Source organism: Micropterus dolomieu, linkage group LG11, assembly GCF_021292245.1.
Source record: "Micropterus dolomieu isolate WLL.071019.BEF.003 ecotype Adirondacks linkage group LG11, ASM2129224v1, whole genome shotgun sequence".
Lineage (NCBI taxonomy): Eukaryota > Metazoa > Chordata > Actinopteri > Centrarchiformes > Centrarchidae > Micropterus > Micropterus dolomieu.
The window spans coordinates 3438152-3453982 of record NC_060160.1 but is presented as its reverse complement, the minus strand read 5'-3'; the positions used below and the strand labels follow the sequence as shown (position 1 = coordinate 3453982).

Genomic DNA, 15831 nt, shown 5'->3' with positions numbered 1-15831 from the left:
TGTGTTCAAACATTCAGACTCAAAGGAAATAAGGTTCTGCAGATTAACACACTCCGGCCTCCAACAATCCTTTCATCCCTGTGCAGGTTTAAGGGAACACGGGGGTCTATTTGGGTTCTCCTTCCCCAGGTTGTTTCCTGATAAACCCCTTTAAATCACCCTTAAGAACAAAAAAAACACCCTTCATGAGAACATGGAGAGGGTTCAAGAAACTCCAAAGAAACCCCATAGGAACCCCTGAGCATCACCCAGAACTCATCAAGGAACATAAGGAACGTATTATGAACAATACCCTGTGCAACCCCCTTACAAACCCAGGGAACCCTGCTAGAACCCCCGTAAGAACCCCAGGAACTCCTTCATAACCCAACATACCCTCTTAGAAAGCCCTGGAACTTTGTTCACCCCCAAATCCCAGAAGAACCCAGGACTGGGAATAACCAGTAAACCCCTCTGGGACTCTTTAAGAACCCACTTAGCCCCCTTAAGAAATGTTAGAAGAACCCGTTTATGAAGACTATTAAAAACCAAAGGGACGGACTTAAGGACCCGAGGAATGCCTTCAGAGCGGCTGGAACCCTTAAAGAAACCACAGAACAATCTTAAAACCCTTGGATTATCATTGAGAACCTCCCAAAACTATTTGAGGCCTACTGGAACCCCTTTAAGAATATTTTTTTAATATTTTTTTATATTTGACCCCCTTTACAACCCTTGTTTGCAACCAGTGGACGCTCCTCAAGAACTCAAGGAACTCCTAAGGACATGGAAACACCCCCTAAAGAACCCCTGAAACTGGTTGAGAACTCATAGAACCCCCTAAAACACCTTAAACTCTTGAGGAAGCCCAAATGCTTTGTCAGGTCTGACGTTCTTCACTCTTTACTGTCTTTCTTTCAATATTGATTACACACAACATACACGTTTCTCCCAAATAAAACATATTTCTGTGTTTCTTATTAAGTGAAGAAAAGCAGCAGATGTTCTGTAGAAGTGAAAACCTGTTTCACATCTGGATCAGACATTTACGTCACGGAACCAAAACTTTTAACTTTGAGCCCTTTAAATTCTGCGTAAGAATCAGATCTGAAAAGATCACAGCTCAATTATAACCAGTTGGTGTAAAACAGACAGGATGAATGAAGAGTCTTTGAAAGAGAAATTAAAACAGATGTTCCAATAAAATCCATAAAAACAGATTAAAATATAATTTATCTTTGCTCGTAATGATGGTTGAGATGTTAATTGTGATGGAGGTCAGAGGTCACCCTTCTGTTTCTTTCTCTCTGATTACATGTAAAAATCATCTTCCTCACAAATATATGACAAGGAATGTTTTCATGGTGATTATTACATTGTTTTTATACTTTTCAACATTCAATAAAATCTATTTTATACCAAGTGTAAACTGACACACATTTACATTTGGATACTCCATATTTTCTGCATTAAAATAAAAAGGTTCAAGTCTTCTAACAAGCTTGATTAAATGTGTCGTCTTGAAGGACATCTGGAGCCGGTAAAGGTGTGACGTTTCCTTATAGATTTAAAGAACAGTGGCTCATATTGGACGGCTTTAAAATAAAAGCAGCTGTTGAGCTCCACAATACCATTTCAAGGGTCCTTATTTCTTATTTTCCTGAGGAAAATCTAAATGTTTATATTGTGCTCTATAATGCAGGGGGAAAAAATGATCTGAGTCTGGTTTGGTTTGCTTTGGTAGTTCACCAACAAACAACAAAGAGTCACAAAGAGTCAAACCCTCTGGACAGGTCACGCCTCACATTGCAGATACAAGCTTTTAAATGTGCTGTAAAATTCAGAAGAAAATGTATGGAGTCTGGTTTGGGTTGATTTCCTTGTTGACCAACAAAAGATACAAGAAAGTCAACCTCTCGCTCTCTCTCCTTTGCACTGCCATTTTAAGCATTTACATTGTGTTTTAAAATTCAGATGAAAATGAACTATATCTGGTCCGGTTTAACTTGAACTCTTATTTGTTGGTTGACCAACAAAAGAGAAAAGAATGTCAACCCCTCTCTCATCCACCACACTGCAATTTAAGTATTTAATAATGTTTACTGTTCAGAATTTAGGTCTGGTTTTATTTGATGTTCCAGTTGTTGGTCTGTTTTAAAATTCAAAAGAAAGACAATGGAGTCTGGTTTGTCTGGTATTTGGCTAACAAAAGAGGCAAAAGTCGACCTCTTAACCAAGACACATACTTTAATACTGCTAATTTTAGCATTTTAAAATTCAGAAGAAAATACACTGAGTCTGGTTTGATTTGAAGTCCTGCTTGTTAGTCAAAAAGGCCCATTTTTACTTCTTTATATCCACATTTTTATATTTCAGACAACCACAGAAGCCACTTTTCTTCACTTCTCTCTGAAGAATCCACCCACTGGTTTTGTTTAAAGGTTGAATCCGAAAAAAATATTTCTAGAAATCATGAAACCTGAAACAACCTGCCTCACTTTTTTTTCTCTTTCTGCGGCTGTATGGATGTCTTTTTCTCCTCCTCCTCCTCCTCAGACCTCAGTTTGGATGCTGCAGTCTCGCAGCCCGACAGACACAAGCATGACTTTACCTCAACACACACACACACACACACACACAAACAAGCAAACACAGCAGCGACACGCACACGCAGCAGAAAACATATACGCAGAGCCTGTGAACGGTCCAAACTGCGCTCACATCCTCCTCAGCTTCTGTGAGCAAACTAACAACAACAACAAACAACCCGTATGTTTAGTTCATGGGTGACACAGAGAATTTGACAAACAAACATTCAGTTAACCTATCCCATCAAAATAAAAGCATGACACACAAAAAAACATTACTCAAAACAAAATACCACATTTTCCAGACGCAAAATGCATTCAGGACGCGATTTTACGCAAGAAAAATGCACTGAATGGAGGGAAGATCGCACTGAGTCATATTATTATTATTGTTATTATTAAGGTTTGGGCTTACATTGTTATTTCGAGGAACTTTAAATTAGCAAGCAACTGTTCAGCAAGACCACAAGATGTAACTGAAAGCTCCAAAAAAGCCAAATAAATTGACCTCGTGATTTATTTTGTGTCAATTATTAAGACTTATTCTTGTTTTTAGACGTCAACCTAACAATGCACTATAATATTGTTTTTAATCCCACCTTCCAATCACCAGATCACTGCACACTTACTTTTTGCATTTTTCTTTTAAATATTCCCCCCTTACTTTTTATAAAACAAAAGTCAGACTGATCATATCTCCAAAGCTACATGTGTCATTCATGTGAACATTTGGCAATAATAAAAAAATGTGTTGCAATAAGTCTTTTTATAAAACTAACTTTTATCTTAAAATAACCAAACAAACAAATCATAAAATACAAAATACTAAGAAACGTTTCAAAAAACACAAAATGGAGGTTCAAAGAAACTGCATCTGTGCCAAACATGAATTTATTTTGCAGTTTAACTTTTGGGTTAAAACAGTTTTATTTCCCTTTCTGCCCCGACAAACCCGCAGTCAGCAGCTTTCACGTTGCGGTTCACTGAGCCTTCTTTAAAAGGAGCGTTAAAAACCTCCAAAATGAAATATAATAACTTGTTTTGATGTAAATTGTTGGATTGTGATGTGTGCTCCGCCTCCCTCTACCTTATTAAACACATATTATTAATATTCCCTTCACCAGCAGAGTCTGGCAGACTCGCTCAGAGCAAACGTGCAGCTCAGCCTCTGCAGAGAAAACAAACTCAGGCCTGTGGCTCGTTGTGAAGCTCAAACGGCTCCGTGCGTCCGAGCTTCAGCTGCTCCTCCTGGGTGAACGTTTCACAACACAAAATATCTTTAGTTTGTGAAACTGCAGGAAATCTTTAGTGTCTAAAGTGTCACATTTACGCACAAAAAAACTCCCCTTTGGATGGAAACACGTTGCGTTTTTCTGTCATTGTTGGAAGATTTCCAAGTGATATCCAGTCACAGGAAAATCTCAACAGTGTTACATGAACTCTGTTGGAGTTTTCTAATGTGTCTCTGAATCAGACACTCGAGTTTGCTGCTTCGGGAAACAAACGTTCACACACGATGCTGAGTTTTGATTTCTCAGCGACATTTTGTTATTCAATGTTTCTGTCCTCATATAGAGTTAAAGCTGCTCTGAGGCGCTCAGTCCGCCTTAACGGTGTTTAATTAGCTGTTGTGGATTTACAGGCTGACAGATTTGGCTTCATGTGTCTCAGATTAAACTATTTAAGGTGGACTTTCTGTGTTGAAATCGAGAGTTTGTAGTGTTTCTGCTAATAATCTGCACCAGACATGAGTGGATGTTTTATGTTCATTATTTGTAGTCACTTACAGGTTGTGGTGGCAACAATACTGGTTATATCAGGAATATTAATTAGTAATTCTGACATAAGTAGGCTACTAATAACAGTATTGTAGTAGGAATGTTAGCAGTAGCACTGTGTCAGCAGTATAACATTAAATGTAGTAGCAGAAGTATAGTAATATTACACTTTGTTATTATAGCAGCAGTGAAGTTTTAATTGTAGCTATTGCAGTAATAGTACCATCAGTAGTAACAGAGGCTAAATATAATAGCTTGTGTTTTCCTTTTTTGTAGTCGAGGAGAAACATCAGTCTGTTTATTATTTGTGGTCACGTGTTTACGGTCCTCCTGATCACGTGGTAATAAATAACACAGCTGCTGTACAAACACTGTGTTAGCAGTTTTATCAGTTAATACTACAAATAGTATTCTTATGTTGGCTATCATTGAAAACATTATTTATGACTGTAACAGTGATAAAGGTCTAGTAATAGTTGGTGTACGGTGAGTAGTATAACAAGTAATAGTAGTAGGCTACTAGTATAAGAGTGTAGTAATGGCAGCTTAGTAGCCATAGCAAAGATTGTGGGAATACTGAGGTCTTTAATTCAACCCCGAACAGTTATACACCCATAATACAGTCTGTGAGTTTCCTTAGATAATTAAGTTTCACTGCCAAGAACCAGGGGAGTCCACTTTAAATATATATTGTGTCCAAATTATACTGGAATCAACCTGCAAAATAATAAATACCCACCAGATGTTAGTTTATAATAGTATTAACCCCTCAGGTTAATAAAAAACCCAAATCCCTGAAAATATTCCATTAATCACCTCAATGTGTAACCCCAAGTATTTATCATTCCAGCAGCAGTAAATGAGGCATTAGTGGTGTTTGTGGTATGAGTACTAGCAATAGTACTTACAATCAGAGAGATAGTTAAAGTATTAGAATGATTAACTAGATTACCAAAGTTGCAATATCAGACATAAAGGTTGCAACAAAAGAAGAAGTGAAATAAATCCTGTTGGTAATATGTTGGAATCATCTTTACGGGTTATCAATGTTTACTCAAATATCACTAATAATACATAAAGGCTGAAAACACATTCTGGTTTTAAATTTTAGTTTTTAAAATCTCCCCGCGTCTCCTGCGGCGGCCTGCGGCTCTCCACTCTTTCAGTCTTTTATTCATTCACTGAGTGTGTTTCAGCCCCCGGTTCAGTTTGTGTTGTCAAATTCTCCCCCAACATAAAGCCGCCGGGAGAAAACTAACAAACCCTCCTGGAAGCAGCAGACTGACATGACACCGTGTTTACGCCTCCCCTGCGCACATTTTACGCTTATTTTACGCACGGAGAATCGGCTTTGGAGATACAGCCCTTAGCCTTTCTGTGCTGTACAGTCTGTTGCGATCTGACACACAAAATCACCTCCGCGTGTCCTGACCGTGTCCGCGTGCCCTCCAGATCCCCTCTCCTCTGTTTATTTTCCCTCAGAGTCTGGATGTAAACAGTTTAGAAGACACCGAAGGGGAAAATATTTGAATCGGAGGAGTGTAAATATGAGGAGCGGCGGGGATTTGGGTGTACGCATGCACGGTGTGTGTTTTCCAGCTACGGGTTTAGTTTAGATGGGGGAGAGAATGAGAGGGGGGGGGGGGGGGGGGGGGGGGGGGGGGGGGGGGAGGGGGGGGGGGGGGGGGGGGGTGAAGGCAGACGAGTGTTGATAGGGGTGAGTGTGTTTCCTACGCTGCAAATAGTGTTCTAGTTGGCGACTCATTTGGGCGTGTAAGACGCTTTGAAAGTCTGATTTTTTATTGAGAAAAGATCACAAAAAATACAGAATTATGTCAGAAAAATATACGTTTTTAAACATGGAATTGAATGTTGCATTCATAAAAAAAAAATCAAGTTTGTGTTTTAAAATGAGACTAAAATGTGAGCTGGTGCACAAGTTTCAACATGAAAATGCATAAAATCAACACCCAAACTCCTAAAACTCTCAAAACAAACCATTCGCTAATAACAATAACAATTCAAATGCAATCTGTCAGATTTTGTGGTCTATTTTGATCAAATCTATGTTTTTTTAAGACTCATTAAGACATGAAAAGTCTCTTTGCTTTGGACATTTTTTGCAGCGTGCACGGCATTGGTGGATGTGTGTGTTTCCCTGTGCGTCATGATTGGCTGAAAGCGCAGAGAACGCCTTAATATTTAATACTAATGTTCCCCTGGTTGGCTGAGGACTGGAAAGGTCCAACCAATGTTTTTTACTTGCTTTAGTGGCTGTGGCTCCCTAATTAATTGCAGCTATCTGTCTCCTATCGATGTGTGTGTACGTGTATGTGTGTGTGTGTTTCCTTTTTTCTCCCCAAACCGAACATGAAATAGTTTGTTGGGCTATACTTTCTTTCTTCCTATCGTTCCCCCCTTCCTTCCTTCCCGTCCTGGTTCGCAGGCAGAGACAGGGCAGATTGAAACCCAGCTGTGTTCGTCGCTTTTGGTCGTTGCCATTTTCCCCCCTCATTGCCCGGTGATGTTGGATATGGGAGAGCGCAAAGAGGTGAAAATGATTCCTAAATCGTCATTCAGTATAAACAGTTTGGTGCCTGAGGCCGTGCAAAGCGACAACAACAACCGCCAGAACCAGCATCACCACCAGAACCAGCATCAACACCAGAACCACCACCGGCCCGCCGGCGCGGACGATGCCGAGCAGAAGGCTCCTCTCCCGGCCGCGCAGCAGGACAGCAAAGCGGACCCTAAAAGTGACTCATCGGGCCAGGAGAGCTGCCCGGACGAGAAGGAGAAGCAGGAGGAGAAAAAGGACGGGAAAGACGGGGACGGCGGCGCCGGAGGGAAGGACGGAGAGAAGAAAAGCGGCAAGTACGAAAAACCTCCTTTTAGTTACAACGCGTTGATTATGATGGCCATCAGGCAGAGCCCGGAGAAGCGGCTCACCCTCAACGGCATTTATGAATTCATCATGAAAAACTTCCCGTACTACCGGGAGAACAAGCAGGGCTGGCAGAACTCCATCCGGCACAACCTCAGCTTGAATAAATGCTTCGTCAAGGTGCCACGGCACTATGACGACCCGGGCAAGGGGAACTACTGGATGTTGGACCCAAGCAGCGACGACGTCTTCATCGGCGGCACCACCGGGAAGCTCCGGCGGCGGTCCACGACGTCTCGGGCCAAGCTGGCCTTCAAGCGGGGCGCTCGGCTGACCTCAGGCCTGACATTCATGGACCGGGCCGGCTCCCTGTACTGGCCCATGTCTCCCTTCCTCTCCCTGCACCACCCACGGGCCAGCAGCGCCCTGGGCTACAACGGGACCTCCACGGGCTACCCGGGTCACCCCATGTCCTACAGCACCATGCTCACCCAGAACATGGGCAACAACCACTCTTCGTTCCCGTCCTCCAACGGGCTCAGCATGGACCGTCTGGTCGGCGGGGATCTCCCCTACGCGACGCACCACCTGACGGCGGCGGCCCTGGCGGCCTCTGCGGTGCCCTGTGGCCTCTCCGTGCCTTGCTCCGGTGCCACTTACTCCCTGAACCCGTGCTCGGTAAACCTGCTGGCCGGGCAGACTAGTTACTTTTTCCCCCACGTCCCGCACCCATCCATGACCACGCAGACCGGAGGCAGCGGCGGCTCCTTGCAGGCCGCCCGGGCTTCGGCCTCCAATTCCCCGCAGGCTCCGTCCTCCTCCTCGCTTTCTTGTGACTCTCTGAGGCCGGCCCTGTCGGGCTCTCTGCCGGCCTTTTCCACGGGACTTTCCGGGGGTTTGTCTGACTATTTTACGCATCAAAACCAGGGGTCGACCTCCAATCCGCTTATACACTAACACCCCAAACCTCACCCCTCCACCTTACTTCACTTCTCCATCCATCCATACCCCCCCCACCCCCCACCCCCCATCCGAAGGAGTGAAAACCTTAAACTGACTGGAACTGTAAGTTGAACATTTTACACTGAACATTTACATTGTAAAAAAATTACAAAATTATTATAAACTACCTACTATAGAAAAAAAGAGGAGAGACTTAAACTGCAAAACAAAAAAGAGCAGCAGAGAAACAGAAAGCAGCCCTGAAGTTTCCAGGTATTTTTTAATATTATTATTATTATTATCGCTCCTTGTTCTTCTTCTTCTCCTGCTCCATCTTCTCCTGCAGTTTTAATTTCTGTGTACATAATGTCTGTTACTATAAGTGTCCGGGGTTTGTCTCTCTGTATAGTTCTGTCAGTCAGCGACGTGCAATGTGATCTGAGCTAAAAAACAGAGAATGATGAGAGCTGATTTTTTTCTGTTATTGTTGTTGGAGGAGGCATTACTTTTTATAGAATGTGTATTTAAAATAGTTTTGTCTAATTTTGAGATTTAAAAAAGGTAATAATAATATCTCTAATAGCCGGTTTTACCCGCATGTTTGCAGTATTATCAGGTATCATGCGGGTTAGAAAAAAAGCGGCGGAGAATGATTTTATTTTACAAATTTAAAGACTAATTTTTTTTTATTTTTTATTTTCTATACAGTGAAATGTGTTTTTAAGCGACTACGGCTCCCGCCGTTACAGTCCTGAGGCTGTTTCTCCATTCATTAATTTCCAAGTTTAAAAACTGTTAATGTACTTTATAGACCAAAGAATCGGTTTTTAGGACATTTAGAGTCAATAGATTCAGATGACAGAGGCCTGATGTTATAGGAATTAATGAGTGAATGAATGAATGAGTGAATGAATGAATGAATAGTGGTGAATGATGCCTCCTTCACTGCAGAAAATGTCCATTTAAACGAGATTTTTTTTTTTATCGCAGTTTGCAGAATCTTTTTGTTTTTCTTAAATTAGCGAAAATTTGAATGGAGTTTGGAGGCGCTGACTTCATGTTTTTCCACAAATGTTTGTTGGAGCAGCTGGAGGGTTATTGCCTTAATCCGCCTCGTTTACATCAAATATTAATCTGCGTTGGAAACAGCATACATTTAAATCTTCTTTTTATAAAACAATTCAGATTTTAAGACTGAATTTTGAGCGTAAATGTCTCGTTTGTTGGATGGATGTTTTCCGCGGTGGCAGCCTGTGATGTGCTTTCTTTGACTGTAAACGTGATCGCCGATAAAAACGGACGTTCACTCTTGTTCTTTTAATTTTTTTGTATAATTAGTAAAAGCAAGAGAAACATGTCTATTTGTAATTTGAATTTGGGGGTTTCCTTCCTTTCCAAAAGGAAGAACAATGTAAAAACCCGTTTGTTTGACAGAAGAAAAAAATGCCTCATTATCTAATACTACTTGGAATGATTGTCCTTTAATTGTCGTCTCTAAAAACAATTTTTCATGGTTGTGATACTATTGTGGTCTTATTCTTATTCCCGTGTTTGTCGCTTACAGAAGTTAAAAAAAGAGAAAAAAATGTTTTAATCATAAAAAATACAAATAAAAGAATAGGTTACATTCATAACTAACGCAAATCCTTTTGTCTTTTTTACTCCTGCCGATCGTGTTGTCACTGTTGTTACCACCAGGTACCTGAACGCAACACAAAATACATGTAGCTCTTTGTTCTTTCTTAACATTTTAGATTTTACAGTAAAATTATGCACTATTTTTTAATTTTAGCTTAAATTTGGGGATTTGTTAATGCGGTTCTGTGCTATGCAGCTTTCCAAATGTAATGTTTATATTTTAATGGGATCAAACATCACCAGATTAAAAATCACCAGAGATGCATTTGGAGGTCGAAGTTTCAATTCCAACAACAAAACAGCAACAAAGCTTTGAATTTTTCTGAAATGTTCCATATGAGTGTCTTCCGTTTATGTTTTTGGGAGTTTTGCTTGTAGTTGTTTACACACACAGTGAAAAATGCGCCGCAGCGCGCGTGTGCGTAAAGCTTTTACGCAGAAAGATTTACGCGCGTCTGGGTGTAAAAACTGTGTCAAATGATGCAACCAGAGGTCGCGTTCAGGCTGCTGAAGCTTGACTGACTGTGTGACATTCTTTCCTCTTGAACAGTGAAATCTGAGGCGCTGCGGCCTCCGGGTCTCACTCAGCGCTTTCCTGCGTGTTTCTGTGCAGAAATCACCCAGAACATCGTGAAATGTGCTGTTTTAACATCAGATGAGTTCATTGTGATGCTGCTGTGCTCCGGGTTGAAATGTTTTGTAATGCAGTTGTCTCATTCTGCCTCAGTTAGTTAGATTTCACCCTTTAAACTGGAAGCAGCACAGACATTTAAACTTAAACTTACAAATTTGTCGTCATTTCTTGAAGAAAAGTCTTGTTTGAATTTGAGCGAGCTTCTCTCTCTTGTCATGTGGTATGTTTTTGTCATGTTTGCAAGTGTGTATGAAACGTATGTGTGTGTGTGGTTGGCTCCTTATGCACAGGTCAAACAGAAACTGTTAACATTTATTTCTTATGGTTACAGTTTTCCGCCGTTTCAGAAGGTCCTTTTATTTTTGCTTGTTTCTCCAGTTCGTCATTTGCAGCGCGTACATGACGAGACTTTCTGCGTGTCCATGTCTGTTTTGTTTTAGAAGCCGCTGGTGTCGTTTTCTTATTGTTTGGTTTGAATATACAACTCAGACCTCCAACTCTGTCAGAAAAGGCTGAAATTTCTTCCTTAAACTTGCAGATTCAGATTTCTTCTTAGACACAAGTCAGATTGTATCGCTGAATCTGAGAGTTGGTGTTTTTTTGGCTCTGGTGAGTTTGAGTCAGTTCCAGTGTGTTTTTCCTCCACTTCATCACTGTATCTGTGTTAATATCTCTTCAGTTGCTGCGATGATCCTCATCTGATTATTTTTTTTGATGCCGCTTTTGTGGGTCAGTGTATGAATCTTAAACTGTGCTGTCACTGCTACCTTTAGCTCTTCAATTCGTCATTTCTGCAGAGTGTGAAGGAGATGTTGTGTCTCCCTTTCTGTTGTAGATGATGCTGTGCTCTGCATGATTGCTTTTGGAGGAGTTGGTTTGTCAGATGTGGTTTTACAGAAGAAATGAGTCATTAAACCTGCAGACTTTTTTGTAAATAACCATTTTTAAGGCTCAGTTTGAGAGCTGCTTTTTGCTCTATTGTGTTTTGTGCTTTCAAATGTTGCTCAGTTCCTCCTCTGAATGTTTTCTGCTGCAGCTGTTTTGTTGTTTTTTCCCGGTCCATTTCACTTTGTTTGATTTGATTTTAAACAGCAAATCTAATCTGTGTTGCGACAGTAAATAGAATTCTTTACAATCGCAGTTTTTAAAACAAAAGTTAGAACTGAAGGTTCCTTTAGCTCCGCATTGAATCTGTTTGCTGCGGGTTGTTTGGTTTCGCCTCATTACACTTTGACTGATTTGTTTTTACACATAAAATCTAAACTAGAAAACCGTTAAAATGTCTTCCTTGCAGATTTAAAGGTTGAGGCACAATTTTTTGCTCTTCGGCCTGTTTTCTCCAGTCCGTCACATTTATAAAGTGTAAACGAGCCTAGAAGCTGTTTTGATCCGGATTTGAACAGCTGTTGTGGTTTTACAGATTCATCCTCCAAATAAACAAACACTTGAAATGAAACATTTAAAAGAGAACCACCTTTTATGTTGAATCTGACCTTCGGTTTCTGCGCAGCCTCCTTCATATCTGCATGAGACTTTAACAAGGTTTTCAGGTGTGATCATGTGAGTGTTTGTTACAGTTGGTTGGTTTAAATCTGCAGGATCTCCACCAAATATCTGTGTGTTTTCTGCAGTTTTTTTGGTGTTTTGTCGTTGAGCCGCTGCGCTTCGCTGCCCCCCCGTGTTTCAGTCTGCAGGCTGCGCGCCCCCCGAGCTTCTTTTGTAGTTTGCAGAAATCCTAAAAGAATCCTAAATATTTTGAGCATTTAATTCACCTGTTCACTACCCTCTTTTAGTTCCCAGAAGATGCTTTGTTTGTACTTATTCTCTTGCTGAATCAGAAATATTGTGGTTATTTTACGCACAGAAAATTAAAATGTGTTTTTCAGATGCGATGATGATGATGATGCAGGCTCTCCTCCTCACCTGAATCTCCTGCTTGTTTCTGAATAAATAAAATCAAAATTTTAGCCTGAATAATTTCCCCATGTTCCACCCTGCTGGTAAATCCGCAGGTTTCTCTCTCTGATCTCCGGAGAAGCATTTTGTTTCATTATTTTGTCTGAAAAGGTTTCGCTTCACATTAAAAGGACAGTTTTCCAGGGTCTCTCTGTTGCTGCAGAAGCTTGTTTCTGTCTCCTCTTGGTTGTTTAGTGGAAATGTGATCCATAATTCATGTACAGGTGCGCGTTTCTGTCCGTGAAGACGTAAAAATGACGGTAGCCGTCTGTGAGACAGAAACTGTCATTTTACATGATTTTTATTTGAGTAAATGTTGGTAACATTAAAAAATCTGCGTTTCAGCTCGATGTTTTAGGTGTGAAGGATGATGGGACATTTTTTGGAAGCTGTTTTTAGCTGCAACAAAAGGCCTGATTGTATTTTCTTCACTGCAGGTTGCTTGCTGTTTGTCTGCAGGTCAAAGGTCAAACCTGCATCCTGCTGCACACTGGCAAACAAATGCACATTTTAACTTTTCTGATACCTTCACTGTTCCCTGCAGAAAGGTCTGTTAAATCAGACAAATTAATTTGACTGGGGTGTTTTGTATAAAAATACAAAATTAGATCCTTTTGGACTAAAATCAACACCAAACACCCCAATCTGTTTCTCTTCTCCTTTATTAAAGACAATGTAGCAGATATTTTAAAAATACATGGGGTGCAGGTGTTGGAGGTCAAAGATCAAACCTCCTGAATGAACCGTCTGCAGCCTGTAGCCTTGACATCAAGTGAGCTTCAATGTTTCTGAGTCTTTTTTTGTCATCCTGCATTGAGAGCGCATTCAGAAGAACAAACACTGAATCTGTAATAAGATAATAATAATGTGATGATGATATTTGTGTTTTATTGTAAATCACAGCAGTGGCTGTTTGGGGTTTTTCATCCGGTCTGAGGGGCAGATGGTTCTGGATTCTCCTGGTTCTGTTTTCAGATTCTGTTTTAGAGAAGCCGAATGTAGTATCACTGTAGCTGAAAGACGAAAACGGTTAGATTTAAATGGCTCAGACGTTTTAGTGTCTTCAGATCTGCTCTTCTTCATGTTCAGTGTCTTTGTTCTGCTGGTGTTTCGGCCTCACTGATATTTGAGTGATCTGATGCAGGTTTGCGTCTCATCACAGCTGGACAACATCAGCAGCTGGAGTCTGAGCAGCTCTTTGTTTTGCTTTGTCCTTGTTTGTAAGGCTCAGTTTCCCATGATGCTCCAGGGCTCTGGTTCAGAGGAAACTGTTGCATGTTCAGGTTGAAGTTTGGGTTGAAAATGTTTAGAATATTTCTACGAGTGACACTAAAGATTGCTGCTTTAAAAAGCGTCAGTCCAGACAGATTTGTCAGGTGGATTTGCGGCTGCAGATTTTGTAACACTGAACTAAATCAAACCAGGATATCAGTGAAGGCTTCAAATGCTGTTTCAATAATAATACATAAATAATAATAATACAGTTAATAATTTGAATGTTTTGGCACCACATTGGAAGATTTTACAGAAATCAGGATGTTCTATATTTAAGATCACATCTGTCCTCTCCAGGGTCTCAGCTCAGTGTTTCACGGGCCTTTAAAGACTGAAATCAGTCCAAACCAGACAATAAGGTTCACATGAAATTCTTTACCAGAATCTCTGCAGGGAAAAAAAAGAAATTTAAATGTTTTTTACCCAGAATTGAACAGTTAATTAGCTGGATGTTTTTGGTGATCTTTAAAATATTCTCAGCATCAAAAAGATCTGCTCTGTCTTTCAGTGAAGCCTTTAAGTTTCCATGATTCTCTAAATCCTGTTTCATCAGAAAACTATTTTAGCCCCAGTGATGATTGTTGACTGCAGTCTTAGAAATGTTGGTTTTGGCCTTTAAAAACCCAAATGAGTCCCACAGGTTCCCCTGATGCTCTGGATTCTGTTCTACAAGCTATTAGTGGAATAAAACTCACAACTACATTCATTTGGCGCCAAACTGGAACAAACTGAAGACACTACTTGATGTCACCAACTGCTATCTGAAATATATCTCCACATATAAACCAGCATTTAGGTGACAGACAAGCAGCACGGTCAGTATTTGATTTTTGGCACCAAATTGTAAAATAAAATAAATAAATAAATCTGACACTTGTCTTAAAAACATCAGTTTTGGTCTTCAAAGCCCAAACTTGAGACTTTAGCCCTCAGTGGATACTCAGAAGAGAATGAACAACCACCAGAACAATATCATCAGTAATCAATACATCAGTGTTAAAAACCCAGTCTAAACAAGAGTTATAGTGGAAAACCTTAGTGTGCTAATGATGCTCTAAATCCAGTTTCAGGCACTTAAAACCCAAAACTTAAATTTTATGGCAGTAAATTAAAAAACAAATTGCATGCTATTGACCAAATACTGGTGTTGATCTACAAAAAACCCGAATCAGTCCAAACTGGGATTTAATTTGAAACATTGTGTCTAGTGGTTCTTTAAATCCAGCTTCAGAAGCTCTTACAGGAAGAAGACTTTGATTTTCTGGCACCAAATATAAAAAATGTAAAAAAAAAAAGAAAAAAAAGAATGTTTATGATCATAACCGTCTTGGAAATATTGGTATCAAACTTCAGCAAACAAAATGAGTCCAAACCTGGTTCAGTGCACAGTTGAAGAAAACTTTTGCCAACAAATTGGGGCAAAAAAACTGAAAATGTCCTAAAAATATCAGTATCAGGCTTCAATAACCCACATTAGTAAAAAACTGCATTTCAATGGTGTTTTATTGTCCAGTTAAGATCTAAAGATCAGTTTAAAAGGCTTTTAAAAGAAGAAAACTCTGAATTTTTTTTTTCCACTAATCTGAACTTAATATAAAAAACATATATTTACACAAATATTTACCAGCCTTTAAAACCCAAATCATCCCATGATGCTCCGGTGTTCTGGTTCAGAGGAAACTGTTGCATACTCAGGTCGAATTTTAGGTACATTAAGAATATTGCGTTAGTCCAGACACTTTTTTCAGGTGGATTTGTGGCTGCAGATGAGTCTTTTCTTCACATACAAGAATAAAATAAACAGAAAACAATGAACATCAAAACATGAAATCCTTTCAGGGATGCTGTAAATCCAGTTTCAGTGACTTTTTAAATTTGAATGTTTTGGCACCAAAGTGAAATATTAAAAAAATACCTGGATGTCTGTGGTGATAAAAGTTTTAATGGTGTCGGTGTCAGACAATAAATTGGTCCAAAGTTTGGACCGAGTTTCGGTGTTTCAAGAACAATTTTATGTCACAGATTGAACAGATGTGGTCCAACAGCAGCAGCAGCAGATATCAGTGTGTCGCTCTAAGCAGCTCTTTATCGACTGATCTGAGATCTGTGGTTTTCTCTCTACAGGCTGTTTGTTGTTGGCGGTCTCGGCTGCTCTGA

The 15831-nt window shown here is 40.1% G+C and overlaps 1 protein-coding gene across 1 annotated transcript; it reads left to right on the top strand.

Annotated features, from left to right (window-relative positions):
- The first annotated feature begins 6646 nt into the window (after positions 1-6646).
- Positions 6647-8220, top strand: foxg1a (forkhead box G1a). The gene has a single exon (XM_046061998.1). It carries the CDS (start codon positions 6870-6872, stop codon positions 8184-8186), a length of 1317 nt encoding a protein of 438 aa, XP_045917954.1. The 5' UTR covers positions 6647-6869; the 3' UTR covers positions 8187-8220.
- The last annotated feature ends 7611 nt before the right edge of the window (positions 8221-15831 follow it).